The 25,051-nt window shown below is 50.2% G+C and overlaps 10 protein-coding genes across 14 annotated transcripts; 5 read left to right on the top strand and 5 right to left on the bottom strand.

Annotated features, from left to right (window-relative positions):
• The first annotated feature begins 908 nt into the window (after positions 1-908).
• On the top strand, positions 909-5,506 carry FOIG_00961 (uncharacterized protein). Of its 4 annotated transcripts, XM_031197480.1 has the most exons (4): positions 909-1,670; positions 1,825-2,525; positions 2,601-3,006; positions 3,059-5,506. In XM_031197480.1, the coding sequence occupies exons 1-4, from the start codon at positions 1,370-1,372 to the stop codon at positions 4,351-4,353; spliced, it is 2,703 nt and encodes a 900-aa protein (XP_031073247.1). In that variant the 5' UTR covers positions 909-1,369; the 3' UTR covers positions 4,354-5,506. The 4 variants fall into 4 exon arrangements, with proteins under 4 accessions (XP_031073247.1, XP_031073246.1, XP_031073248.1 ...); XM_031197479.1 differs by having other exon boundaries at positions 1,825-3,006; XM_031197482.1 differs by lacking the exon at positions 909-1,670 and having other exon boundaries at positions 1,772-2,525.
• Positions 4,797-5,808, bottom strand: FOIG_00960 (uncharacterized protein). Its single transcript, XM_031197478.1, has 2 exons — positions 5,502-5,808; positions 4,797-5,419 (listed from the first exon to the last, which is right to left on the bottom strand). Exons 1-2 carry the CDS (start codon positions 5,712-5,714, stop codon positions 5,315-5,317), a joined length of 318 nt encoding a protein of 105 aa, XP_031073245.1. The 5' UTR covers positions 5,715-5,808; the 3' UTR covers positions 4,797-5,314.
• Positions 5,809-6,204: 396 nt separating this feature from the next.
• Positions 6,205-8,109, top strand: FOIG_00959 (uncharacterized protein; the record flags this gene model as incomplete). Its single annotated transcript, XM_031197477.1, has 4 exons — positions 6,205-6,492; positions 6,539-6,802; positions 6,849-6,939; positions 6,986-8,109. 4 exons carry the CDS (start codon positions 6,205-6,207, stop codon positions 8,107-8,109), a joined length of 1,767 nt encoding a protein of 588 aa, XP_031073244.1.
• Positions 8,110-8,404: 295 nt separating this feature from the next.
• Positions 8,405-9,810, top strand: FOIG_00958 (uncharacterized protein; the record flags this gene model as incomplete). Its single annotated transcript, XM_031197476.1, has 4 exons — positions 8,405-8,567; positions 8,614-8,770; positions 8,827-8,899; positions 8,950-9,810. The coding sequence occupies 4 exons, from the start codon at positions 8,405-8,407 to the stop codon at positions 9,808-9,810; spliced, it is 1,254 nt and encodes a 417-aa protein (XP_031073243.1).
• FOIG_00957 (uncharacterized protein) lies at positions 8,657-14,923 on the bottom strand. Of its 2 annotated transcripts, XM_031197475.1 has the most exons (4): positions 13,944-14,862; positions 10,428-13,891; positions 9,432-10,379; positions 8,657-9,382 (listed from the first exon to the last, which is right to left on the bottom strand). In XM_031197475.1, exons 1-3 carry the CDS (start codon positions 14,337-14,339, stop codon positions 9,929-9,931), a joined length of 4,311 nt encoding a protein of 1,436 aa, XP_031073242.1. In that variant the 5' UTR covers positions 14,340-14,862; the 3' UTR covers positions 8,657-9,382; positions 9,432-9,928. The 2 variants fall into 2 exon arrangements, with proteins under 2 accessions (XP_031073242.1, XP_031073241.1); XM_031197474.1 differs by having other exon boundaries at positions 8,657-10,379; positions 13,944-14,923.
• Positions 14,924-15,138: 215 nt separating this feature from the next.
• On the top strand, positions 15,139-15,750 carry FOIG_00956 (uncharacterized protein). The gene has a single exon (XM_031197473.1). The coding sequence runs from the start codon at positions 15,377-15,379 to the stop codon at positions 15,710-15,712; it is 336 nt and encodes a 111-aa protein (XP_031073240.1). The 5' UTR covers positions 15,139-15,376; the 3' UTR covers positions 15,713-15,750.
• FOIG_00955 (L-asparaginase) lies at positions 15,688-18,650 on the bottom strand. The gene has a single exon (XM_031197472.1). It carries the CDS (start codon positions 17,676-17,678, stop codon positions 16,215-16,217), a length of 1,464 nt encoding a protein of 487 aa, XP_031073239.1. The 5' UTR covers positions 17,679-18,650; the 3' UTR covers positions 15,688-16,214.
• A 1,266-nt stretch (positions 18,651-19,916) lies between these two features.
• FOIG_00954 (transcription initiation factor TFIIB) lies at positions 19,917-21,425 on the bottom strand. The gene has a single exon (XM_031197471.1). It carries the CDS (start codon positions 21,155-21,157, stop codon positions 20,117-20,119), a length of 1,041 nt encoding a protein of 346 aa, XP_031073238.1. The 5' UTR covers positions 21,158-21,425; the 3' UTR covers positions 19,917-20,116.
• An 835-nt stretch (positions 21,426-22,260) lies between these two features.
• On the top strand, positions 22,261-24,782 carry FOIG_00952 (anthranilate phosphoribosyltransferase). The gene is made up of 2 exons (XM_031197469.1): positions 22,261-22,737; positions 22,794-24,782. The coding sequence occupies exons 1-2, from the start codon at positions 22,408-22,410 to the stop codon at positions 23,697-23,699; spliced, it is 1,236 nt and encodes a 411-aa protein (XP_031073236.1). The 5' UTR covers positions 22,261-22,407; the 3' UTR covers positions 23,700-24,782.
• FOIG_00953 (uncharacterized protein) lies at positions 23,926-24,405 on the bottom strand (the record flags this gene model as incomplete). Its single annotated transcript, XM_031197470.1, has 1 exon — positions 23,926-24,405. One exon carries the CDS (start codon positions 24,403-24,405, stop codon positions 23,926-23,928), a length of 480 nt encoding a protein of 159 aa, XP_031073237.1.
• Positions 24,783-25,051: the final 269 nt, after the last annotated feature.

The raw sequence follows: 25,051 nt of genomic DNA, 5'->3' as shown, positions 1-25,051 counted from the left end.
CAAGGAGTGGAGGGAGCTTGAGTGGACACAGCCTGACTGCGCTAAGCGTGCTTGTGTTGCAGGAGCCCCTGGCCTGAAAATTGGTCTTTGTCTGGTGTATCGAGACTTCGATGATGATCTAGCTCATTCCTTTTGAGCGCTAGATGCGGCCATTCGAAAAGTACCGGTACATGATATTCGAAGGGTACCTGACAGGAGCCTCACAGCTTACGGGTGAGTGCTGACAGCCGAATATTCAGGTGCCGCATTCTCAAACCACCATTTGCAGTGTATTGAGGACATGGCGCTTGATTATCTGACCGGCGTGTAACCACCAATTGCGTCTCACTGAGACTCGGCACGCCTGAGAAAAGAGCGGTGATGGAAAAACGCACCTCTAGGGACATGTATTGTCGTTATGCTTGATTTTCCGCATGAAGCATCTGATAGGCAAGTCCCTATCCCTGAAATGCGAATGTGACGTCCTTCTCCAACATTTCAAGCCCAAGTCCGATTATTTGCTACGTGCTCGTGTGGGCTTCTCGCAGGGGCCCGAACACGGCGAGCTCCAAACTCCAAGATCCTTGGCTGAACTTGGGGCTAAGCGACCAAGGGAAGGTCAAGGCTCTGACTCTCGAGGTACCGAGTGACACAGAGACGGCAAAGGACAGCTATACGTCGAGCAAGTAGCTGTACTTGCGGCCATGCCGTTAAGGTACTGACGCCACCTGGCAAACAGTCTCCAATAGTTAGGTCGATCTGCTTCCGGCCAGGGCAAAGTGTCGACGTCGGACGTTTTCAATTGGACGAATTGAATGTTTTAGATCCTTGGACGCTTTTGTTAGGGTGTTCAGCGCAGCGTGGGAACACCTATTGAGCCACTGTAAGAGGGCTGAGATATAGCGCAGACGTGTCTGTCAAGGGGGCCAAAAGAGGCCTGAAGAAGGGACGTTCTCATAGTGGTGACCAGCCGCTAGAGGCAAAACCATCGTAACCTCCACCTCCTCCACTGCCACTGACTGACGGAGCGGGTGCTGAGTGCCCTGAAGGTGAACCGCAAGCCCAAGGCTCCATTTCTTCTGCTTTGCTTCTGGGGAAAACCTCGTCCCGTCTCCTCCTCCTCTCCCTTTGACTAGCACCAACCAAAACACAATAAACTCTTTCCTCTCGTCTCCATCCATCATCGACGCCTTCAACTGTCGACCACGGATTCACGGTCGACTCTGTCCTTCAACCTGCCTGTTGTTCCCGCAGAGGACAGCTGACAGGCCGCTTCCTTTTTTCTTCCATTGATTTCCTCTCCACACTTTGAGTTTGAGCCTCCATAGCTCTCCTCCCGCACAACACGCACGCACACACATCCAACACATAATCAATCACAACCCATCTAATGTCCGAAGTGACTTCACGGACGTCCGCCTCGCGCGGCAGAGGCTCTGGCCGCGGCGGTAGAGGAGGTTTCGCCGGTCGCGGCGGCCGACGAACCAATGGCGACAAGCCCGACCACAGCACCACTGATTCCCAAGGTGCATTCGAAGATGAAGGAGACTTTGGCGAGCTTCGAAAGCAATATGGCGACAAGACTTCGGTGATTCGCGAGATGTTCCCCGACTGGTCTGAGGCCGATGTCCTTTTTGCTCTTCAGGAAACAAACGGCGACGAGAACGAAGCTGTCACCCGCATTGCTGAGGGTATGTTACGCTCTTTACCCACCTCAACCTCAGTCCACCCTTCGCGCCCACGCTATACACGTATAATCTGTTCGAGATAGCTGCGCATCAACTCCCCACTACCCTTGTGACCTCACGCCGCCTGTTTCTGCTGCTAACACATTCTCTCTTCCAGGAACAATCTCTCAATGGGGCGAGGTCTCAAAGCCCAAGAAGGCTTCCCGAGCTAAGGTTAAGGACCAAGCTCCCGCATCTTCGAACGACGCGACGTCTACTGGACCCCGAGCCACTCGTGGTGGCCGAGCTGTATCTGAGGGAGGTCGTGGCCGAGGCCGAGCTACAGATCGAGGAGGCCGTAGCACACGTGGCCGATCCTCTGTTGTTCCCACTAACGGCGCTGGAACCAAGGACAGCTCAGCCTTGTCTGTTCCCACAGAGGAGTCATCTGCTTGGGGCACTAAGGAACCTAAGAAGGATACCTCAGAGGAGAACCAGCCCATTGCTGATCAACCTGCCCCATCTGCGACAACAGAGGCACCCAAGCCTGCTGCTCCTGCAGTGAAGACCTGGGCAAGCATGCTCCGTCAGTCCGCTCCTCCCAAGGCCCCGCCCAAGCCAAAAGAAGCTCCTGCTACTCCTCAGCCAGCTGCCGAACACACTGAAACTGAATCTGCCCCCGAACCTGTCGAACCCGAGGCTGAGGTCGTGCCCGAGCCCGAGTCCGAAAACGTACCTGCCCCCGCCGTCGACGAAGCTGATGAAACTACACCCGTTGTCGATACCGCTACTCCCACCGAAGTTCCTCACGTTAATGTAGAGCCCGAGGTGGCTCTCCCCCCCTCCAAGGACGAGCTCACCGAATCAAATCTTGAACAGGTTGTTGACGAATCCAAACCGCCTCCGACTGGTACTGTAGCAAGCACCGCCGCTGACTCTTGGGACCCTCGACAGAACCCTGCCAGTGTTACTGCTACACCCATCTCCGCTGCTCAGCAGCAGCATGCCGCCCCTCCCAGCGGATTCGCTGCCACCGCTGCTAAAGCTACAGCCGAGCGAACCGCCCGTACTCCCAGCCATCATCATCATCAGCGCCGTGTCCTCGATCAGGAAGAAGCTGTGCGTATGCCTGGCAACCGAGAGGTTGACCGAGCTGCTGTCCAATTCGGAGCCTTCAGCCTGAATGGCGATGAAGACATTGACGGCGACCGAGAGGAGCCCGAGACTAGAGCTCAACCTCCTGCCGACTCGCCTATCACTCATCCTCGGACCTCGCTTCCTCCTGCTACTCAAGCGGCTGTCCCCGATTCATTCGCACAGAAGCCCACTTCTACAGTTGCCCCTATTGCGGCTCCTACCGGTATGCCATCCATTGCTTTCAAGTTTGCTGTTTAAACGCTGACATTTCACAGCTCCAGCTGCGCAGGCGCAGGCTCAGATTCCTGGCCAAGGTCCTGCTAGTGCTCAGCAATACGGTCGATTTGGCCAGGCTGGTGTCCAGGAGACGGTCGGAACCCCCCAGAAGCCACTGGACCCCTTCAACCAACAGAGCACTCCCTCTACTCAGCCTCCCTTCGACAACTTCGCTGCTCAGACTTCCCAAGCGCAACAGCCTGGTGGCGCTTTCAGCTCCGCACCTAGCGATTACTCCTCCTACTACACCGCGAACCAATCCGATCGAAATCCCTACAACTACTACGGCCAGCAGTTCGGCCAGCAAGGAGGACAGGGCCAGCAGGATGGCACTGCGTCTCAGCAGCGACCTTTCGGTGGGTATGGGGCATCTCAGGTGGATAACCTTAGCCAATACCCCCAGAGTGGTCTGCACAACCAACCCCGATTTGGCGGAAGTGCCGTGGATGCTCAGAACAGCGGGAACAGCACTCCCAACCCTACGACACAGGCTCAGCAGCAGCAACCTCAACAGCCCGGCCAGCAGCAACAGCAGCAGCCAGGCCAGGGATCTCAGCCTCAGTCACACGGCCAGCAGTATCCCGGCTACAACCACCCCTACTACAGCAACCCGTACTATCATCAATACTACTCTGGATATGGCCAGGGCGGATTCGGCCCATACGGTAAGGGCGGCATGTATGGCCAGCCCTACGGCATCTCCCCCAATGCCCCCTATGATCACAGCTCATCCCCTGCTGGATTTGCTCAGTCTTCACTCCATCGAGACAGTGGTCTGGGCTCTGGTCTTGGTGATTATGGTCGTGCCGCTACAACCCAGGCTGGCAGTCAGCCCGGCCTTGGTGGGAGCACTTTCAACAGCGTCCATGATACCTTCAATCGTGGAGGCTCCGCTTTCCCGTCTCAAGGTCAGTCGTTCAACAGCCCAGCCCAGCCCGGCAATGCCGCGGCTGATGACCTGAAGCCATTTGGCGAGCCCAAGGCCGCTTCTGGCCCTTCTCCCTCTCTGGGCGGAGCTCGACCTGGTTCCGCTACCAACGCCCCGCCTGCTCAGAGCGGTCTCCCGCCACCCCAGAATGTTGGCGCGTATGGTGGTTATCCTAGCCATCTCCAAGGCCATGGCCTCCATGGTAGCAACGCATATGGCATGGGCGGTAACGCCGGTACCAACCAGCACGGAAATAGTCCCTACGGGTCATACGGACAGGGTTTCAGCGCCAGCGGCTACTACAGTGGCAACCAGCAGCAGCAGCAACAACAGCAGCGGGGCGGCTGGGGAGGCAACTATCATTAGAGATCAGATGCCCAGCAGGAGCGTAGCGACAGACGAGGCCGATGCCTGCCGACTGGCTTGGCGATAGCCGACGTAATGCCTTGCGGAATATCTTAGGGGATGAGAGGGGACGAGAGGTGAACTATGATCAAGGAGTCGGGGGGTTATAATCAGCATGATGCATATGGCTTTCATGGAGCCGGACGAATATTCACTCTCACACCTCAAATGTGTCTACGTGTACGTGTACGATTGTTTCTTTTTTTCTTTCTCTCGAGCATCGCCTTAAGAAAAGATCAGGGTGGCATATGGCAAAACAAATCAAAGGAAACGGAACGGAATGGAAGGGCAAGGCGTTTCGCCATGGTCTTTTTTCTCTTTCACTCTCTATCCCTCACTGTCATTCTCACTTTACCTGGTATTTCTTCTTGTGAAACACCTGGAGCCAAGTAACGAGATTGCGTGCGTGTCATTTTCTTTCCCTGGATCAGGATTTGCTTGCTTTGATGGTATTTTTGGGTTGTTTGTCGGGGGGAGGGCTCAACTGCAACGGCTGGTTTCTTATTTACGACAACAAACAAACTTTTAGGAGACGGGGTTGAACGCGTGTTCGTTTAACAATGTATTCTTTCTTGACTTGAACCGTAGGGCGATGAGGAAAGGGAAAAGGCAAGGCGTGCATGGGAGAAGGCAATGGAAAGGAATTGAATGAATTGGTTTGGTCAGGCATGAGATTGAGAAGCTCCCTTAAACGGGCTTTGATCCAATGATATCGATGAAAATGAGAAAACTTATTGGAGAGGCATAGTTGTCGAGCATGACGTGATGAGTGAGTACATGAGTGACTGGGTATGTGCATATTGTGTAGATTGAGGGTGTTGATTGTAGCGAGGCCTGTTGGGGGATATAAATCTTACTTATGCAAGCACCCCCAACAGGAGATAGACTCCGACCTGATTTGTAAGTAAAGATGCCATCGAGGTTATGACATGTGTACCACGTAGATAGCAGCGCAGGACTTTGCGTGAGGAGAAAAAGCTGGCCGCTTCGTATGTATGACTACCAAGTCGTTAACCGTGAAACTCGGCTATAGAGAAGATTAGTCACCAGCTCAAGCGGGGAGCTATGATCAAAAGAGGAGAAAGGGAGAGAATGACGGGATAAATAACCTCCTGCTCTAGAATTAGGCAATACATAGATGGACTAGATTGTGCTGTTGGTGCTGGATGGCTTTCTCCGGCAGCGGAACCCGGCATGTGAGTTGGGGATGGGTGGGGTTGAAGATGGGAAGAAGATCTACCATGCGAGAATACCTTAGTTATCCAGTGGTTCTTCTTGCAAAGAGGGAATAGAGTGTCTGTTTCATCGTGTAGGTGACCCATCGTGCCATTGAGACAAGGTTGTTGTAGCGATGATCACCTTCGTAAAGAGTTATCTACTGAAGCTTGTTTGCCTGTCAATGTGACCAAGTGTTGCAGTTCCGGGAATAATATTATCCTCGTCAAATGAAAAGGAATTCGCCATCCGGCTAGACCCCATCCCCCACAGTCTACCCCAGTCAATTGACTGATTGATACGGAGCCTCCAGGCCTTTGGATGAGGGTGCGAAAATAACCTAATCAAAGAGCTTGCCAAGGACATTCCAAAATATCCTGAACATGTACAAGTAATTTTATCACCCAGAACTGAAGTCCTAAGCTTTCTGTCACCCCTCAAGTCATCCATTGGGGGTTTAGGCTTGGCTCTCAAGGGTTTGGGTCAATGTAATATATATTACCCTGGGCATTTCCCCATTGTTTCCGAGGTGATGACTTTTGAGACTCTCTCGTTCTTCATTCTTGCTCCTTCAAGCGAGAAAACAGAGTTGAGATAATGGCTGACCATTCCAATGAGAAGAGACCAGACCTTGTCATCGACTCTGCTTCCCAAAATACTGCTCTAACCTCCTCAGGGCAGGAAAAGATTGTGCCTGGAGATGTGATCGATAACGGAAAGTCTTCTCACCCTCTCAGCTCCGACAATCGGCCTGAAGAGAATATTTCTTCCAACGATGACGGGAGCGGTGATGCAGAATCGGTAGATTCGAAGGATGAGTTGAGATTATCGAAGGCGCGTTGTATAGCTCTCGTCTGCACCGTCACAGGAGCTTCTTTTCTCAACGTGAGTCTATAACAAACAAGTATCGAACACATACTAACAATGATAGACTCTTGCCAGCCAAAGCGTCGTCATCATCCTTCCTCAGATTGGCCGGGCCCTCGATGTTCCTGATACGAGACTTCAATGGGTAGTGTCATCCTACGTCTTGACATTTGGCTGCTTCCTGTTACTCTGGGGTCGAATCGCAGATATCTACGGCAAGAGACTGATTTTCATCCTGGGGTCATTTTGGGTTACTATCTGCTGTGTTGTCAATGCTTTCATACCTACTGAGATTGCATTCGATCTATTCCGTGGCCTTCACGGGCTGGTAATTTACATCCTACTATAACACAGGACACGGCTGATATGTTCAGGGCGCTGCTGCTAATGTTCCCACGGCGATTGGTATCCTCGGGACTACGTTTCCTCCGGGCAAGGCAAAGAACTACGCTTTCAGTGCATACGGTGTGTTTCTCCACATACTTCATCAGGAGCTTGCTAACAGCGCCAGCTGCCGGTGCCCCCCTCGGTAGCGTCTGCGGCAATCTCGTCTCCGGTCTCATCGCGGAATGGGCCAGTTGGAAATGGGTCTTTGGTGCCCTAGCCATCATGGCGGGCATGATCGCCGTTGCCGGTGTCTTCTGCATCCCCCCTCCGCCCCCGGAACTCCGACCCGAGCATAACAACATGCGGTCCAAGACGGCGGCTGTGGACTGGATTGGCGCTACTCTTATCACATGTGGACTCCTTGCACTTATGTTTGCTTTGACAGAGGGAAACGTTGTTGGCTGGACTGCACCTTGGATCCCCGTGCTCATCGTTGTTTCGTTTGGAGTCATCGTTGCATTCTTCTTTTGGCAGCGATATCTTGAGCAGAAGACGAATCGACCACCCCTTGTCAAAGTGTCAATCTTCAACAACTGGCGATTCACAGCCGTCATGATCATCATGGGCTTTTTCTTTGGTGGATTCAACAACTACCTCATTTACGCAACGTACTACTTCCAGGATTACCAAGGTCTCTCACCGCTACAGACAATGTTGCGATTCATCCCTACTGGTGTGAGCGGCTTCGTGGTTGCTTTTTTCACGGCGTACTTCCTTTCACGGGTTCCGACTTTCTTTATCCTGGCGTTCGGACATGTGGCTGTTTGCATTGCTGCTGTTTTATACGCCGTGCCAATCCCCCCGACGACATCATACTTTGCATGGGGATTCTGGGCTATGATTCTCTCTGTTGTTGGAGCCGACACGGCCTGGCCTTGCCTCACGCTCTTTACTTCACATTCCCTCCCCAAAGAGGATCAAGCTGTTGGCGGTGCACTTATCAACTCTTCTGGTATGATCGGTCGTGCAATCGCACTGGCTATTGCCACTTCGATACAGTCATCTGTCATGGCTAAGGAAAGAGGTGTAAGTGTTCAAGATGTTGGATCAGTCAAGGAATGGGATGCACCGTCTCTAAAGGGTCTTCGCGCTGGAGCTTGGACAAACTTTGGCATCCTTTTCGTTGCACTCGCACTCGTTGTATACACTTTTAGGAGTATGGAAATCATCGGAAAGATCCCAGATCGCCCGGAAAGATCCGAGGGTGTGGTTAACCAGGAGGATACAGACGTTGAGAGACGAGGATGATGAGGCTACAACGTGACAAATCTAACAAGCAAAGTAAGAACAAATATCCGATATTTCTATTTGCTCCTGATTTGGTGATATACATGTCAGGGCCGGTTCCTCTATTGCGCCGTTATCCTATTCCGTGCCTTTATATCTCTCCGGCCGGGCCATCAGTCAGACCGATGCGTGGGGCCGTCTAAGCCGGAGCAGCCGTTGGAAGGACACACAGTCCAGCTTATAAGGGAGATGGACAAGTATATTTATGTATCTTGATGTCTCATTTCTAGATAGCCCCAACGTCCACGTCAACATAATGATCGACATTGTCCTCCTAGGTGCAACGGGCTACACAGGCCGCCTGTGTGCATCATACATGGCACAAGTCGTCCCGGGGAATGTATCGTGGGCCATCGCAGGTCGCAACAAGAGCAAACTCCAAGTCTTACACAGAGAGCTTCAACTTGAAGAGCCAAAATGTCTGTTGTACCCCCCGTATTATATCCACTTATTAAAAGCCTATAGGCACTGTGTACGCTCTTGACCTCGCCTCCGACGAAGCCATCTCCGAACTCGTCAAGACATCCCGTGTGGTTATAAATACTATTGGTCCTTATGCTACCACATGTGGAACGGCTGTGATCAGAGCCTGCGCTGAGAACGGCACCGATTATGTGGATTGGTAAGCATACACCATCTCACAGCGTGTAGGTCACACTCCGACTTACACCAACAAAGTAGCGGAGAGCCCGCCTGGATGCGAGATATTATCGCCCAGTACGACACGACAGCCTGTAACTCAGGTTCGAGAGTATGATCATTAAGCTGTCTACTTTTCCGATATTTGTCTGACGCTGCTAGATTATCATGACCGCAGGCTGGGCTGCCGTTCCCGCAGATCTATCCGTCTATCTCGCCGCTCTAAAACTTCAACGTCACTTTTCCCTTCCTACTCGTGAAGTCCTGGTCTGTCTTGAAGACGTCCGCGGTTCTTTCAGCGGTGGAAGCCTCAACTCACTGTGTAGCCTCGAACCCGTCAACATCGCCCCTTTTGATCTATCTCCTGTGCCAAGGACTGAACAACAGGTGGCCAAAAACGGGGTTCTCCCGCCCCCCAACGCTCTTGACGTCCAAATTGTTGATGAACTGGGTGTTCTAGTGGAAAGCACCCATGCACAGATTGAAAAGACTCTCGTCGGCCGAAGTTGGGGCTTATACGCTGGTCATGGATCAGACTTCCCGAGCCCAGAAGGCTACGGAGAGGATTTCTTCTTCTCGTCACGAATGAGATGTTCTAATGCTTTATCAGCATTGATGTTTCGAACAAGCCTCTCCCTTCTCACAAATGCAATCACAAAAATACCTCCTATACGCTACTTGGCGGTCCAAATGTTCCCACCAGGAACAGGTCCGTCTGAGGAAGCGCGTAGAAGCCACTATTTCAAGTATCGCACTCTGGCTATAGCAGATAACAAAGGAGCTGAGCCTGTTCCGAAAGTTGAAGTCAAGTTCGCATATGGTGGTGATCCGTATGTGTTCACAGGCGTGGCCCTGACCCAAGCGGCATTGGTCCTTCTGCAAGGAATTATACCTGCTCACAGACGTGGAGGTATTTTGACACCCGCAACACTGGGTGAGGAGTTTGTAGCGAGGCTAAAGCAGCCAGAGGCAGGTGTCGAGATAGACGTTGAGGTACTGAGCGAACAATTTGACCGTGTGTGAAAGAAGATTCCTTGCTATGTCGTGTTTCATGTCCAAATCTATGCAACGAGCAACTCAATCCCAATGACATGAAAGTACTGATTATCTATAGGGTATCAAAACGCCATAATCACTCACGTCAACGTCCCCGGATCCCTTCCTCAATGCCGTTCTCGAATTCATCCTCCTCTTCCACCTGCTCATCACGAGCAAGTCGCTTTAAGCGCTCTCGTAACGCCGGATCCTGCTCTAACTCCTGCCATAGCTCAACGTCCCATTCTTCGATGTTCTCACCGCGACGACTCTTTCCCCAGGGCGGCCAATCCCAAAGTCCAGCAATTAGGAGAAGACGCTTCACGCATTTGAGCACGATCTCGAACAGACCCAGGAGCCCGAGTACGATGAATAATGTTGCCCACCATACTGCGTCGGCCCCGAATGCTTCCGTGAAACTATTTCGAATAGCGTATGGCCCAGACGGGCGGCCCGCAAAGGCTGCGTCGAGGAAGCACAGCCAAGCGAACCAGCCGACAGTAGTAATAAAGAAAGATGCCATTACAATGGTAGATTTGTAATGGGTTTCGAAAATGCTAATTACGTTAGTCACGAAACGGTACCAAAGCGAGGTAGTCACTTACAAAAGTTTCCAGTTGATCCAGAGAACTCCAACTGAAAATGCGAGCGTCCCCAGGGCATACAAGCCTTGGTCGCGCGCTGCCGGTGTGATCCAACCATAGCCAGCCCAGACGCCATACCAACAGACCACACCCTCAATGGCACCAAGAAGCATCCATCGACCAAACTTCCAGATGTTGAGGCCCTGGTTGCGCTGTCCATAGACATAAAGCTCGGGAACGGCCAACAGTGTCTCGGCGCTGAGGTCTTGCTCCCAAATTCCCATGCAGATAACGCAGAGACTCGTGAAAAGTGTGTTGAAAACCGTCAGACTGGTAGCTTCATACAGAGACGTGCCGCTATAGCCAGTGTATCTTTGATACTGCGCTGTTGGCAGGTAAAAGAACATTTCCTTCCAGAATGTGTAAAGAATGAACTTGGCGGTACGGACGTAATTCCATCGTCCATGGACAAGCAGCATTCTCTGCAGGAACCGGAATTGAGCAATGGCATAGTCTGCCACGCGAGCTGCTTGCAGGCCTTCCTTTCCAGATATACCAATGCCCACGTGGCTGGCTGAGATCATGGCCAAGTCATTTGCACCATCGCCGATGGCCAGGGTTAGGCCTCGACGTTTCCTACCATGGTATTTCTTGAGGCGAGACCGGACGGTGCTTACAAGTAGTGCTTTCTGCGCTGGAGAGGCACGGCAGCAAATGACCGAGTTGACTTGCAACATCACCTTAAAGAATGTAGCAGATAATTCTGGCGATTTTTCAACAGCCGCAAGCGTTTGGCCATCAATAACAACCACACTATGGACTGAGCCAGTTGAAAGATCCTCTTGCAGGGCAATCAACTGCGAGTCAAGACTTCCCTTGGAAATGTCGAGAATATAGAGATCTGAACCGGGCCGGCAAATTCTGGCGGAGTGAGCGATGTTGATAGCGGTCTCTCGCTTATCACCTGTAAGCATCCAGATCTTGATATTGGCCTTTCGCAACCTCTCAATTGTCTCAGGGACGCCCTTCTGTAGCTTATCCTCGATGGCAGTTGCACCAACAAGATCAAACGACTGCTCGATCATATCGCCGGCATCCTCAATGCGCTGTTGACGATCACTGAGGCTAGTCGTAGCCTCGTCCCAAGTCTTTTTCCAGGCCTGATACTCTTGTTCCGTGATGAACTTTTGCGCAAAGAGTAGCGTCCGAAGACCTTCGGTGGCAAAGTCATCCAGATGCTTAAAGCACTTGGCAAATGTCTCAGAGTCGTCAAGCAGAGCTGGATCCTCGAGGAAGGCCAGGTGTTCGGGAACTGGTTGCTGGTAATGAACGGGAGTGCTCAAATACTGGCCTCGAGGGAGATCGATTGACACACCGCGAGTCGCAATGGACAGACGGGGCTTATCCTCCGAGCGTCTAGAAAGTCGGCCAAATTCGAACGACTTGCTTCTATCCACATTGGGTCGTCTGCTTGTACTCCGATCCCTCGACACGCCTGGGTTTCGTCGGATGGTGAGACTAGGCCTACCACCAAAACTGTTGCGTGGCTCTTGCTGCTCGCTGCGTCGGTGCATCTCGCGCTCAAGCTCAGCGCTCTTGCGAACCTCACTAGCTTTCTGCTTGGCGATCTGCGACATCTTCAGACGAGGTAAGATAGCAGAGTCGGCACCTTTACAAATGACCGATACACGACCGTCTGGGAAACGAACAACGATCGACATCTTTTTCCTTGCACTGGTAAATTCAATCACGTCCAGGACCTCGTACTTGAGCTCCTCCTCGTGGCCGTCAGGCTGAGTGACCCGAAGAGTGATGGTTTGCGTCGTTCGGTTAACGACAAGGTAACCAAGTTCCTGAGCAGCCCTGACGAGAGCTAGCTCGTCGGGAGATGCTGCTTGAAACACTAACTCTCCGTTCTCCTTATATTCAGGCAAACAGGTATGGCACAGAGCTACGGCGAGAATGTACTGCTTCGCCTTTCTAGCAAAACCTGAGTTAGGGCGGAGGCGTAGGTATTCAATAAGATCATTCGTGGTAACGTCGGGCTGAATATGATCCGGTCGTCCCGTTGAGCGCCATTGGGACGAAGACCTACGACTTCCAAATGAATTGCGCGAAGGCGCCATTGAAGGTCTCGAGGGTGCCATAGATGGGCGATGAGACATGGAGGGTCGAGATGGCGAGGCGAGAGCTAGTGGTGTGGATGGTTCATTCGACGCCTCAGCCTGTTCCTCTCTGATAACGACCGTGACGGGGTCTGTCTTGTAAACTGAGGGCTCACTTGGCTCTGACTCTTCATCGAGCTTAAAAGCCTCAGCTTCATCGACCTTTGGTTCCAGGTCCATCTCATGCAACCAAACAGTTCCTGCAACGCTGATCTTTCGAAATTTCATGATATTGTCCGTCAAGGTTCCCGTCTTGTCTGAGAAGACATATCCCACCTGACCCAGATTCTCAAGGATAGTATTCGTATTGCATCGGGCAGGGGTATCTGTCTCTTCATCATACATTTCAACATCCGAGTTCAGCATCAGCAACTGGCCGATTTTGACGATTTCGAGGCTGATATAAAGCGACAGGGGTACAACGTTATTGAACATAATAATGAATGCAATGATGATCTGGTAGAAAGGCACCTTGGCTTGTTCCAGATACCATGAATGCCTTTCTGTGCTCTTTTGCCATTTGACATAGCCCATAGACACCCCAACAGATAGGACCACAACATAAGTGGCAAGAGTAACGACGATTTTGCTTACAACTCGCTCTAGGGCTGGCTTTTTGGCTTTTGGGTGCTTGTTGGCGTTCATGCGAATCTTGCAGTCCTCGCCAGTGTTGATTACAAGCCCAATTGCTGTATTGGTGTTGCGAACAACACTTCCGCGATAAATAACCTCATTTGAAGTCAAGGGCACAGTCTTTCCGCTGACTGTCACGCGACCGTCAAAGTTGTAGAGGTCAGGGTTTGGGTTCTCAACGACAAAATCCGCCTTGCACTTGGAAATCCCCTCGATCGTGTCGCAGCCTTCCAAAGCGGGCGTGACCTGCTTGCTCTTGAGATTGGTCTCTCCATCGAGAGCCATGGTTTCGATGTACGCCAGCTTGTTCTCCCCGTCACTGTGTAGCAAGACAAGGTCTGCGGGAATAGGCTCGTCTCTGCAAAGTCTGATGACATCTCCGACCTTGATCTCGCTCCATCTCACAGGAACCCAACGCAATCCGTTGAATTCCTCCTCCGGTACGGGATACGGTTCAGCGGTCGAATGGGTCAAAAACGGGTTAAGCTTTGTCCACTTATTAACTGGTTGTAGCTTTCCCGTGTATTTATCTTCTCGTCCAAGCACAGTCGCGAAGCCAGCGTTCTCGATTTTGTCCAGGCGATACCTTCGATAGTCATCGTAACCTTCTTTGACAATTGTCAACATCACAAAGAATAAAAGCGGTAGAATAGTAGTGTAGGACCCGGTCGTCGAAAGGCCTGGGACCTGGTGTAGCTGTTAGCAACAAATCCATCTTCAAGGTTCCGCTCATACACACCATCTGCGGTATACCAACGCAAAGGAAATAAAAGTTTCCAACGCGAGAGAACTGAAAGAAAAGCTGCTTGGGTATAAAGTCCCATACTGTATATCTTGACGTTCGGATGCTGTTCGAGACATATGCAAGACCACGACGAGTATCGATTAAAGGGGTTTCGTGTTCGAGTTCGAGAGGTATACGCCGCCCATCAGTCGACACAGTAACATGTTTGCGACGCAGAATAAGCTCAACAACGGTCTTCTGATATACATCTGCAGCAACATCCTTTATGCGATTGACCAATGGCGCGGAACGACCGGCACCACTGTTGCGACGACGAACATTGACCTTTGAACTGGCTTTCGGTGATTCAGGGCCTGATGGCACCTCGGCCCCAGAACGATCTTGGAACATGATGACTTGGCGAGGGGGTAAAACGAGTGTATTGAGGTTATCTCGGCCGACATGCGGGATGTTCGCTGACGTCGCAATGAATCGATTGGGCGTGATCGGCCGATTAACTTGAAACGAGTGACTGTTGTTACTGTATTTCCTGCCCTGACCCCAACTGTTCAACCATGGGGTAACGGTCTCTGCCCAGGGGAGAGAAGGACGGTTGAGCAAATCAAATCATGAGTGAGAATGGAAGGGATGAAAAGGTGGTTGATCTCGATCTGGAGTAGGAATTTTGGCCTGCCTTGATTCGGTGGTGGCGTGTCTGTGTCAGGGTTGTTTTGTCCGATGGTAGTCGGCTAGATAATAATAAGGATAAGCTTATACGAGGTGGCTGACGCGTTGTAGCGGGAATAAACGAATATGAATTTAGATATGAGTTTAGTTTATCATGATTCGAGAAGGCTATTTGGATGGGTGTATTGATGTTATGACAAGCTTTACAAGTAAAGGGATAAAATATGGGGAGTACGCGTGGAGCGTTGAGGCCGAACGGGAGGCTCCTCCTCTATGTCTCAATCTTGGGGAGGTCATTAATAGAGTGCATGACGATTTTAATCTGATAAACTTTTGCAATTACACCCATGCGTTCCTAAGCAAATGTTTACTTTACAAATTGATTGGAACCTCTAGAGGGTTTGATTAGAAAATTGGAACTGAAATCTCCTTCTCCGATTTATAGTCAGCCGCAATCCAGGTTCTCTCTCCGGCTCGGCCGTCGTAGTGGATCGTAAAACCACCTGTGGTCTACGTACCGAGACGAACATCAGCAATTATCAATCTCATCATCCGCCAACCAGCTTAGGATTCTATCATTCTATCATTCTATGATTACTATATGTTCTCTAAACTCAATTACACATGCTCTTTTGACAGGTTGAGAAATTGCTATCTATATCTTTACCACCATTTCATGGTTTTGGGAGAAAATCCATAAATCACATCATGGGAAACACCAAACCCCAATTCTTCATTTGACATTCACTTATCACAATTATATGATGCAATCTCGCGAAAGGAATAGGTATGGATATACTTCCGGATCTTTCTTGAACCCCGAGGCATCAACTCGGGCTTTTAACGACCCTCCATGTCCAACTCCCCTGTCAACCACACATCAAGGATCTTCAGTTGTAGCGAGCCCTGGCTCCCTCTCCAGACCCCCTTGTTGGACCGCTATTGCCTGCTTTCGTGCAGTTTCGGTTGTGACTTTTTTTTGCTTCTTCCGCTGTCACTTGTGCAGCTACCCGTGGCACACCACGAGCGTGTTGATGAGCAAGGGTTATCGACAAGTCCACAGCTTGAGTATCTTGGCTTTAGGCATTTGCTCATAAGTTGCTTTGAGAACCATGTTAAGGTGTAATTTGAGTATATATGTTGAATACAATTAACTTTATTATACTCCTGCATGTCAAGCACCTGTGAAACAGACTGCTGGACTAGCTTTATCAATCCCTTCGCATCAACTTTTATAAGCACAACAATGCAGAACAACGAAAAGCAGATAGCCTCCCTCCATGATTGTTTGGTTCTATTAACCATTTTGCCACTCCGATTCAAGATGCCTCCCAGATGAAACAACGAAAAATGATCTTTGCAAAAACAAAAACAAAACAAAGAGCAGATAGCCACACCCAATTTTTGACATTCGCTGAAAAGACAAGAAAATGCGCCCTGAAGATCCAAACCGTTTTCTGATGCATGCGTAAGCCTCCGAATTGTATCGAGTTTCCCTATTTGATCGTGATCTTTTTGGAAATTCCTCTAAAAAGGTACCGGTCCTGTTGGTAATATGTATCATGCTGCTGTGGTCTGAACCTTTGATCTTTTGCCCCTTTAGTGCACTCCCGCGTGCTCAAAAAGGGCCCGGATGGCGTCGTTGTCCATCTCGGCCTCAAGCGCGAGTTGGAGCTGGATCCTCGCTTTTTGGGGGTTAAGGAAACCAGCTCCGATTCCTGCCTGACAGGGTCCCACGAAACCGCCTTCTGGTCGACGGCTCACTATCACGGGAATCTTGGTTTCACGGACTATGCGTCGGATCTCCTCAGTGCCCTTGGAAGTCCAGAACCCAGCACCAAGGCCTGCGAGGACGATGCCTCGTGCGCCGAGATCAACAGCCGCCTTGAACATGCCAACGCTGAGCTCCTGGTAAGCGTAGAGGATGTCCACTTGAGGCAGCGCTGACGATGGAGGTCTGGATTGTAATTTAAAATGGTGGTGGCCCAGAGGCCGTGATGGCGGGTAAAAGAAGACAGGCTGGATATTGACAAATGTTCCCAACAAGCCGCTATCAGGAGCTTGAAAAGCATCGAGATGGTTGGCGTTCACCTTTGTCGTGAAGCGAGCAGATCCGATGCGGTCGTTGATGGCAATCATGACTCCCCTGCCTCTGGCGTTCTGACTAGCAGCCAGAGTCACTGAAGACAGCAAATTCATGGGTCCATCAGCGCTTATAGCCGTTGCAGGACGCATAGAACCCGTTACAACCACGGGTTTATCGCTCTGGATCGTGAGATCAAGGAAAAAAGCCGACTCATCCAGAGTGTCGGTTCCGTGCGTCACAACAGCGCCTTGTGTAGATGGACTGTTGAGATCAGCCTGGATTTGCTCCGCCAACGCCTGTAACATGTCTGAACTCATGTCTATACTGTCTGTGTTGGCGAATTGAACGCCTCTCACGTTGGCAACATTGCACAGCTGTGGCACCGCATCAATGAGGGATTGGACACTCAGCGCAGCTGATTGATATCCCGTCGTTTGGTCAGCCGAACTAGCAGATCCAGCGATAGTGCCCCCTGTCGCATAGATGGTGATATTTGGAAGATTCGGACTGAAGCAGTTGAACTCAGGGGTGGTTGAGATTTCAAACGGGATGCCTGTCTGTATTGGCGCTTTTTGCAGTGCGGAGAAGTGTGGTTGAAGATACAGCTCATGAACAGGAGGGCCGAAGACTGAAGCGGCCCATGAACCAAACTGGAGCAGCGCCGTTGAAGGGGCCAACACACTCAGGATGATTCGCCACAGGCAAGTTGTCCAAGAAGCCGATGAAGGGGCCATCTTGATGGTCGACGAAGCAGCTGGTCCAGAGCAGTAAACTGGAGCAGTAGCAACCAAGGCGCGGCCGTGAAGCCGTTTAAAGCTGGGCATCATGATTTGTGATTCTTGAGTCTTTAGTTTAGACATCCAGTATAATACCGTAGGACGCTTGTCCTTCTTTCTCGCCAGCCAAGGTCCAGCCTCTGAGGAAAGTGAGAGAGGGAGATTTAGATAAACTATGAACCCAGCAGCGAAATGTCCCATTCTTGTACTGCGCGTATGGCTAACTTAACCCATTTGCATTCGATTGTCTGTTTACAGTACAGTACAAATATTAGTCAATTTCTCCAACCTCGAGCTTCTGCTTCTGAGCACGGTGCATCGGCCCGTCAGACGAATCGCAGTCTATCTTACGACCCCTGACACTCACTGAGCAGGGTATGGGCGTGGTCTGACATGGTTGCATTTCACGCATTTTTCTGGTTCTGCAGCAGCTAACAATTGATGAACTTTGCACCTCGTCCCTCGGCAAGGCCCTCGTGGTGATTGCATTTTGCGCCATTAGCCCAGGGTTCTCTTCCACTAAACATGGGGGGAGCGGAGGGGTCCCATGTTGTTATGGGGCAGCCAACGGCTATGGAGAAGAGCATGAGCATGGGGGCAGGCAAAGCAGACGGAATATGATGGATCAGTGTGAGTGGGAGTTGTAGTGAGTGGGTGTGTGCATGTGGTGGTGATAAATACAGTAGTGGATGGACGGATGTGATGTGCAGTAGGGGAAATGACTGAATAGCAGCCGAGAGAATGACGATGGCTGCAGGAAATATGTAGATGCCTTGCCTATTACGAGGTCATACTTTGGTGCTTATGTATGAAAATACCTTAAGTATCCGCTGGCGTATCGTGAGTAAGTGAATCACCCTGTATGCAGCTATTCATTCTGTCTTTTTGCTCAAGCCAAGACAATGACAGCCTGGTCAACTCGGCTCCGACAAGGGTGCCACTGGCACTTTGGTGTGCTCAAGGATGTTCGATAACTAATGAATACCCTCTTGACAACTGCACGATTATCCGATCCAGTCCACATCCACGCTTACGGGTTTAGGTTCATGGTTTTATCAACGTTGCGTTGCGTTGCGTTGCGTTGCGTTGCGTTGTGATAGATGTGTTGTTGGCTTCAGCTAAGCGGGCATGCAACTAGAGTAGACGTGCGTAGCAAACAACAATGGATAATTGTTATATTGACTCGTGGCATGACATGCACAATATAGGTAGGTACGTTATGCTATCAGCGTCTCTTTTCCTAGGTTGTCTTTTCATGTATCTTCTGAGTCAAGAGAGTCAAAATCCAAGAATAAAAACATGGTTATCACATTTTATTACCTATCAAACACAGCCCAAAGCAGACACGACACTGCAACGCCAAGGTTACTTTGCACAAGATGCAAGACACACATGCACTGCACATGCTGTACAGGACAGCAACAGCAGGGTTTTCATTCCCAATTCTTCTTCCACCTGTGGGGCTTCCTAACCTGGCTCCTCATCCGATGCCCCGTAGACCCATTAGAGATGCCGTCTGAGGCAATTCTAAACATCCATATCCATACCGAAACAGCATCTTGCCTTAGCCTGGCTTACAACACATGCCACTTTATTCCGGCGGCGCATTAGCATTGTATATGCCAGCATCATCTTGATCCATCCGGTCTTTCTCTCCAGCTGCGCTTCTCAATTCGGTGCTCCTGGCCCGAGTCTTTGCACCAGTTTGTCTTTTGCTTGAATTCCGGATTCGTTCACACCACTCGAGTACGATGGCGCAACACCATCTTACAATTCACATGATGTTGCTGACACGCACCTCATCAGCTATGTACCCGAGTCTGTTCATAGGTAGCTAGAACCTTTTGAAGGGCTGGTTCCTCACGTCACACATACAGACGGGAATAGCAGCGAGACATCAGGTGCTTTCTTCAGCTTCAGCTGTTGCATACCCATATGCACGTACATACGTAGTGGCACACAGGGAAACAGCCTGCAGCCTGCATCGCCAACCCGTGCAATGCCAAGACTACTATCAAAGGGTCCTCAGATCATAAAGAACGAACAGGCCCCCCACGGCAGAAATCAAGCCTGGCTCCTGCTTAATAAACCCGGCCGGGTATGTTATTCCTTATGTAGAGTAGAGGAGACTTATCTGCCCCGTCGAAGAAACATCAACAGCGGGTCTGCATTAGTAGCACATCCTAGCCTTCCAAGAACGATCTAGAGTAGAATTTTTTCTTTCTTTTTCCTTGAAGAATGACAGGCAGCGGATTCAAGGTCCCTCCCGCGGTTTCACGGCATTCCCGCCCCATCTATTCCCACTGTTGACGACAACTCATGCCGGCACCCAGAAGAGGCAATGCCAACTAGTTGCCAAGGGATTGCAAGAATGAAAATAAAAAGTCTTGAGTTTCACTGAGACTACTTTAAGGTTTCATGGCTGAACATCATTATATCTTCACAGACTTCCTTGGTTTCAATCTTTGTGTAAATTCAATACGCTGCTTGCGGTCCACCCCGGGACTTCGCTATGTTTAGAAAAAGAATAAGAACAAAAAAATACAAGGCGGCAATTTCTTTATAACATCCTTTAATGCCGGAATAACGTCATTCTATACCATGATAGCACATGAAGCCCTAATAGCACATGGGCGCTCCTATGCCGCAGTAGCCGGTGTAAGCTTCTCCATGCTAGCCCCTCCCTCGAACCACTCCTTCGTGATGAGCTGCTCGCGGGCAGCGTACAAGTGCTTGTAAGCAGTCTTGACTGTACCATCGCTGACACCCGCCTGCTTGGCTATAGGTAGTGAGCTGCGCGATTCTCCGACGATCTGGCACGCCATGTAGATGCATGCTGCGGCAACGGATAGAGGCGATCGTCCTGCGAGTGCCGAAATATTGTTGGCCCGCTCTGCCAAGGAGCGAGAGATCTTCGAGATTTTGTTCTGTTTCGTGAAGCCAAGCTGAGACACATAACGGCCGCATAGATCCTCGGCACCCACTGATGTGTTCTCGTAGTTGGTGACTGTGTTGAGACCTGTGGCTTCGCCGTCTTGGTCCTGCAGCTTCTGCAGAAAGCTCTGAAGTTGCTTGAAAACTCGACCGACTTCCTTCTTGCTCACGCTAGTCAGGTTGAAGATTTCACGGAAGGTTCGAGGCACGTTGTTCTGCCGGCACGCGATGAAGATGCAGCCTGCAATGACGGCCTCTTGGGGCTTTCCTTTGAGGAACTTGTGCTTATCCACGAGCTTGAAGATGTGCTTTGCAGCGTTGGATACGTTCGTGCCCATGTTGATAGCTTCGCAGTAGGAAACAATCTCCTTATAAGCTTGCATGAGACCCTTCTGTGACTTGTCTTGGTTGGTGTTGTTTTGAGTCCTGGACAGAGCCTTGTGTGCCTTGGTTTCGGAAAAGGCTACAGTCGTCGCGAGTTGCTGGCCTTCGACAAACTCATCCTGCGGTCCACCAACACGGCTGGGGTCGTCGCCTCCTTGGTCGTCATTTGCAAAAGTTCGCCATTCTGATCTCGTATCAATGATTCTTGAGCCGACTACCATGCCGCAGTCTTCGCATACTGTATCACCGCTGGAGAACTCCTCGACTAGGTGGGGCGGGCTGATGTTGCACTCAGGGCATACTAGGATGTTACTGAGGTCTTCCTCAAAAGCAGGCGCATCGCTGCCGTTGGGGGGCATCATTCGAGGCGGCGCGTTCTGCCGTTTAGGTTGAAGAGGATGTTTCGTTCGAAAATGAGATGCGGCGAAGTTAGGTGAGGAAGGGCGCTTTGTCCAATGGATTGTATGATAAGAATGACTAAGCGAGCTCTGACTGCGATGGCGTTTAGGCTCCAGACCTCTGGGTAGGCAGCCTGATTAAATACCTTACCTGGCACAGCTTCTGAATGAATCACAAAAGGAGAATATCAAGGACAGTTGTTCAGGTTGCGCTTGCAATTAAATAAATAAGATCGACATTCACTGCTAGAGTTCATAAAAGCGCACTGGAGAACAGGTGGTAGATATCTAGAACTATACATGAGCACGTGATCTCTTTGTTCTTGCTGACAGATTCTGCAGAACCTTGGGGAAAGTTTACACATTACCAACAAAGAAACCTTGAACAAATAAAGCTTTGGCAAGTCTGCTTGTTTTGTTCTTGTAGGCTTGACTTGATTACCTACTCCGTAATCCTTCTTCGTCCACCTAGGTACCTAGGTATCTAGCCTAAATACTAACTCCCAACAAATCACAAGTCTTGGGCGTCAAGCCTGACCTGTCGATGCTTTGTCATGAGCCTGGCCAACGCAACTATGATAGTTACAACAGACTCTGAGTTCTGGATATGTATTTCCGTTTTCCAGGGTGATTGATATTCCCTATTCCTTTCACCACGAATCTCTCTGTGGTCCCAACCAAACGTAGTCATTGCGAATTCAGTATTGTTCCAGCCACAGCGGGACTGTTCCCTGCCAAGACATTACGAACACTAAACTACTCTAAGCTCTCCCTTCGACGTCATTCCTTCAAGCTGTTTTTCAGAGGGCATTTCAGATAATTCATCTTATAGAATGGCCGAGATTAGTCATTGGTAATACCAGCACAAGCCTTGGTTTGTATTTTAGCACGTCAAGGTAAGAATTCATCTCTCTATGTTAGATCTCATGATGTTGCATGATCAGGCCCATCATGAAATGTCTCTTTATTTTGTCCTCCTCCATCAACGATGCGTTAGAGTTTCCATTGTCCGAGGTCGGCCAATCACCAAGTGCCGAAGGACCACTCCGCAGTACGTACTTTCGACTCATTCACAAGTTGAGTCAATAGAACAAACATCTCAATATTGAACAAAGAAGAGCGATACCCCGATCAACTCACCAACCGTGCTTGGTCGATTCTCTCCATCATCACTCTCTATCCAAGCCTCCTGGTCGTTCTAGCAAAGTACCAAGATGGCATCTCAATTCCAAGATGATGGGCAAAATGCTCTCCCACCTGTCAATATCAAGCCTCTTCTGACCAAGCTCTGGCCTAACGAGTCTGCTGTCTCTCCTCAGGAGATTGCCGAGGCGATCTCTCACTTTTTCACAAATCAGGTCACTGAGGCTCAAACAGCTTCTCTTCTCATGGCATTGCATTTCACAAAGCTTGACTTCAGAGCTGATGTTTTGGCTGAGTGCGCCCGTGTCATGCGAGAGGCCGCTGCATCTATTCCTGTAGAGGAGCTGAAGGAAGTTATTGAACGAAGAGGGCGAAAGGAGGGGGATTACAACGGTGGATTGGTAAGTAATCGGACCAAATCTACTTGATCAATGAGCAACTGTTAACATGATCTCAGTGTGACATTGTTGGAACTGGAGGTGATGGCCATGATACCTTCAACATCAGCACCACCTCATCCATCCTGGCCTCAGCCTTGCTCATGGTTTCCAAGCACGGTAACAAAGCCAGCACCTCAAAGTCTGGCAGTGCTGACTTGGTCGCTTGTATGAAGCCTCAGCCTCCTATCATCAGCGCCATCCGCCCTGACACTTTGGTCAAGGCTTACTCTGAGACTAACTACACTTTTCTGTTTGCCCCGGTGTTCCACACTGGTATGCGCTACGTCGCACCCATCCGCAAGCAACTGCCCTGGAGGACAGTTTTCAACAATCTCGGCCCCTTGGCCAACCCTGTTGAAGATGTGCTTGAAGCCCGTGTCATTGGTGTTGGCCGAAGGGATCTTGGTCCGGCCTTCGCCGAGGCGCTGTGCATGGCTGGTTTCAAAAAGGCTCTCATCATCTGCGGCGAGGAAGAACTTGATGAAGTCAGCTGCGCTGGCAACACCCTGTGCTGGAGGGTCAACGAGACCAGTGCTGGAAGGCTCGAGGTTGAGCACTTCACCGTGCACCCGAGCGACTTTGGTCTGAGCACCCATCCCCTGGATACAGTGTCATCTGGTAAAGAACCCTCCGAGAATGCAGAGATCTTGTCTCGAATTCTGCACAATGAGTTGCCTGACGATGACCCGATTCTTGAGTTTGTTCTCCTCAACACTGCGGCTTTGCTCGTCACATCAGGTATCTGTGAGTCTGATACCAGCAACATGGGTGAGGGGGATGACGGCAAGGTCATCACTGAGCGCGGCCCTGGTGGGCAGCGCTGGAAAGAGGGTATCCGAAGAGCTCGCTGGGCCCTCCAGAGCGGCGAGGCCTGGAGACAGTGGGAAAAATTTGTCAAGGTCACAAATGAAATCGGCGCTTAAGAGATAGGAACACGTTATTACGATTGAAAATGTTATCATACATAAAGGCTTCATTCTCATTACACCTCTGACATGTCAAAGGCCGTTCCCGTCGTCTCAACGCCACTGCTCCCATGGTATAAATAATTCCAGTTCTTGTCTAAAAGTTATGTAGAGATATGTTGGTATATGTCGTGATTGTGGGTTTTGTTTCATGGTCCATACTTCATGCTTCAAGCCTGTGGTATTAAAACGCTCTTCCTATTTCTGGCGAAGCTGGGCTTGTTGTTGAAGTTGATGTCGTTGGTGACAGCGGAGAGTAGGGGTTGGTTGAACTTGATGAGAAAGATTGTGGTTGAGGTCGGGATGAGGAGGATCCTGCGTGAGTTTGTATTCTCGAGCGATCGACTCCCGGGTGCCTTCGCATCAGCGTTGATTTATTTCGCTGAATATCAGCTTCGTATGCTTTCCAGTCTGTCCTGAGACTTGTATTTCTATCCTCCTCTTCAGTGTCGTTTTCATCTTCCTGTCGCACAGTTGCTCGTGAAGAGGCGCGACTTTGTAATGACTTTCGAATTATTTTGGATCGCTGAAAATCTTCCTTTTCGTTCTTATCTAGCCCTGACTTTGTGCGCTTCTTCTTGCCAAGAGAGAAAGAAGGAGATCGGTCTTCACGTTGACATTGGCGTGGTTTGACCCACGAGTATAAATAACTTAGGATAGGCATGATGATAGGAGAGGAAAACGAAAGAAAGAGAACGAATGAAAGGACGAGCAAGAGATCGATAACCTGCCAGATGCCTACTTTAGTATCTTGACAGCAGATATCGGTAATTACAATAAGATTTCAAGCCTTCCGTGAATGGGCGGGGATATCCTGGGGAGCCACAAGTTATGAATGGATGATCCTAGGAACGGGTAAACGGTTACGTGCCGTGCAAGGCCACGTAACTACGGGGATGGTTATGATATGTTAGTTTATGGCAGAACCTCTGTTATCCGTAGGCCAAAGATTAGTTGATCTTTGCCTTGGCTGGACTGATCTGTCTGGTGTGGTCAAGGGCGCACTACGGCTCGCACACTTGAGGCGCGGTTCTATAAATGGGAGCGAGCCGGGGTCGAGAGATTGATATATGTTTCTTTCTGGGCCCAAGGCAAGCTCTCTCCACGAGCAAAGACGCTTCATTCTGGTTGATGGGATTGGTAAAATGGTTACTTCAGGTCACGGCATGTTTCAGGTCTATCTTTGGAGTAGATCTCTTCCGAAATTCGCTTCTAGACTTCCATCGATGCATCAAATCGCGACAGAAAATAGAAGCATGAGACGGTAAGCAAGGATTCAAATCCCATAGCTATTTCAGAATGCAAAACTC

Source organism: Fusarium odoratissimum (genome assembly GCF_000260195.1).
Source record: "Fusarium odoratissimum NRRL 54006 unplaced genomic scaffold supercont1.1, whole genome shotgun sequence".
Classification (NCBI taxonomy): Eukaryota; Fungi; Ascomycota; class Sordariomycetes; order Hypocreales; family Nectriaceae; genus Fusarium; species Fusarium odoratissimum.
The sequence above is the reverse complement of the archived record's forward strand: the minus strand, read 5'-3'. Positions and strand labels throughout refer to the sequence as shown.

Coding starts and splice junctions, on each gene's coding strand:
- FOIG_00956 (XM_031197473.1), top strand. CDS start 15,377: ATGATGCAATCTCGCGAAAGGAATAGGTATGGATATACTTCCGGATCT.
- FOIG_00957 (XM_031197474.1), bottom strand. CDS start 14,339: ATGTTCCAAGATCGTTCTGGGGCCGAGGTGCCATCAGGCCCTGAATCA. Junction 13,892..13,943: donor GCGTTGGTATACCGCAGATG/GTGTGTATGAGC, acceptor CAGCTACACCAG/GTCCCAGGCCTTTCGACGAC. Junction 10,380..10,427: donor TGGATCAACTGGAAACTTTT/GTAAGTGACTAC, acceptor TAACGTAATTAG/CATTTTCGAAACCCATTACA.
- FOIG_00961 (XM_031197479.1), top strand. CDS start 1,370: ATGTCCGAAGTGACTTCACGGACGTCCGCCTCGCGCGGCAGAGGCTCT. Junction 1,671..1,824: donor TGTCACCCGCATTGCTGAGG/GTATGTTACGCT, acceptor TCTCTCTTCCAG/GAACAATCTCTCAATGGGGC. Junction 3,007..3,058: donor CCCTATTGCGGCTCCTACCG/GTATGCCATCCA, acceptor GACATTTCACAG/CTCCAGCTGCGCAGGCGCAG.
- FOIG_00955 (XM_031197472.1), bottom strand. CDS start 17,678: ATGGGACATTTCGCTGCTGGGTTCATAGTTTATCTAAATCTCCCTCTC.
- FOIG_00952 (XM_031197469.1), top strand. CDS start 22,408: ATGGCATCTCAATTCCAAGATGATGGGCAAAATGCTCTCCCACCTGTC. Junction 22,738..22,793: donor GGGATTACAACGGTGGATTG/GTAAGTAATCGG, acceptor ACATGATCTCAG/TGTGACATTGTTGGAACTGG.
- FOIG_00954 (XM_031197471.1), bottom strand. CDS start 21,157: ATGATGCCCCCCAACGGCAGCGATGCGCCTGCTTTTGAGGAAGACCTC.
- FOIG_00960 (XM_031197478.1), bottom strand. CDS start 5,714: ATGGGTCACCTACACGATGAAACAGACACTCTATTCCCTCTTTGCAAG. Junction 5,420..5,501: donor GCCTAATTCTAGAGCAGGAG/GTTATTTATCCC, acceptor TCTTCTCTATAG/CCGAGTTTCACGGTTAACGA.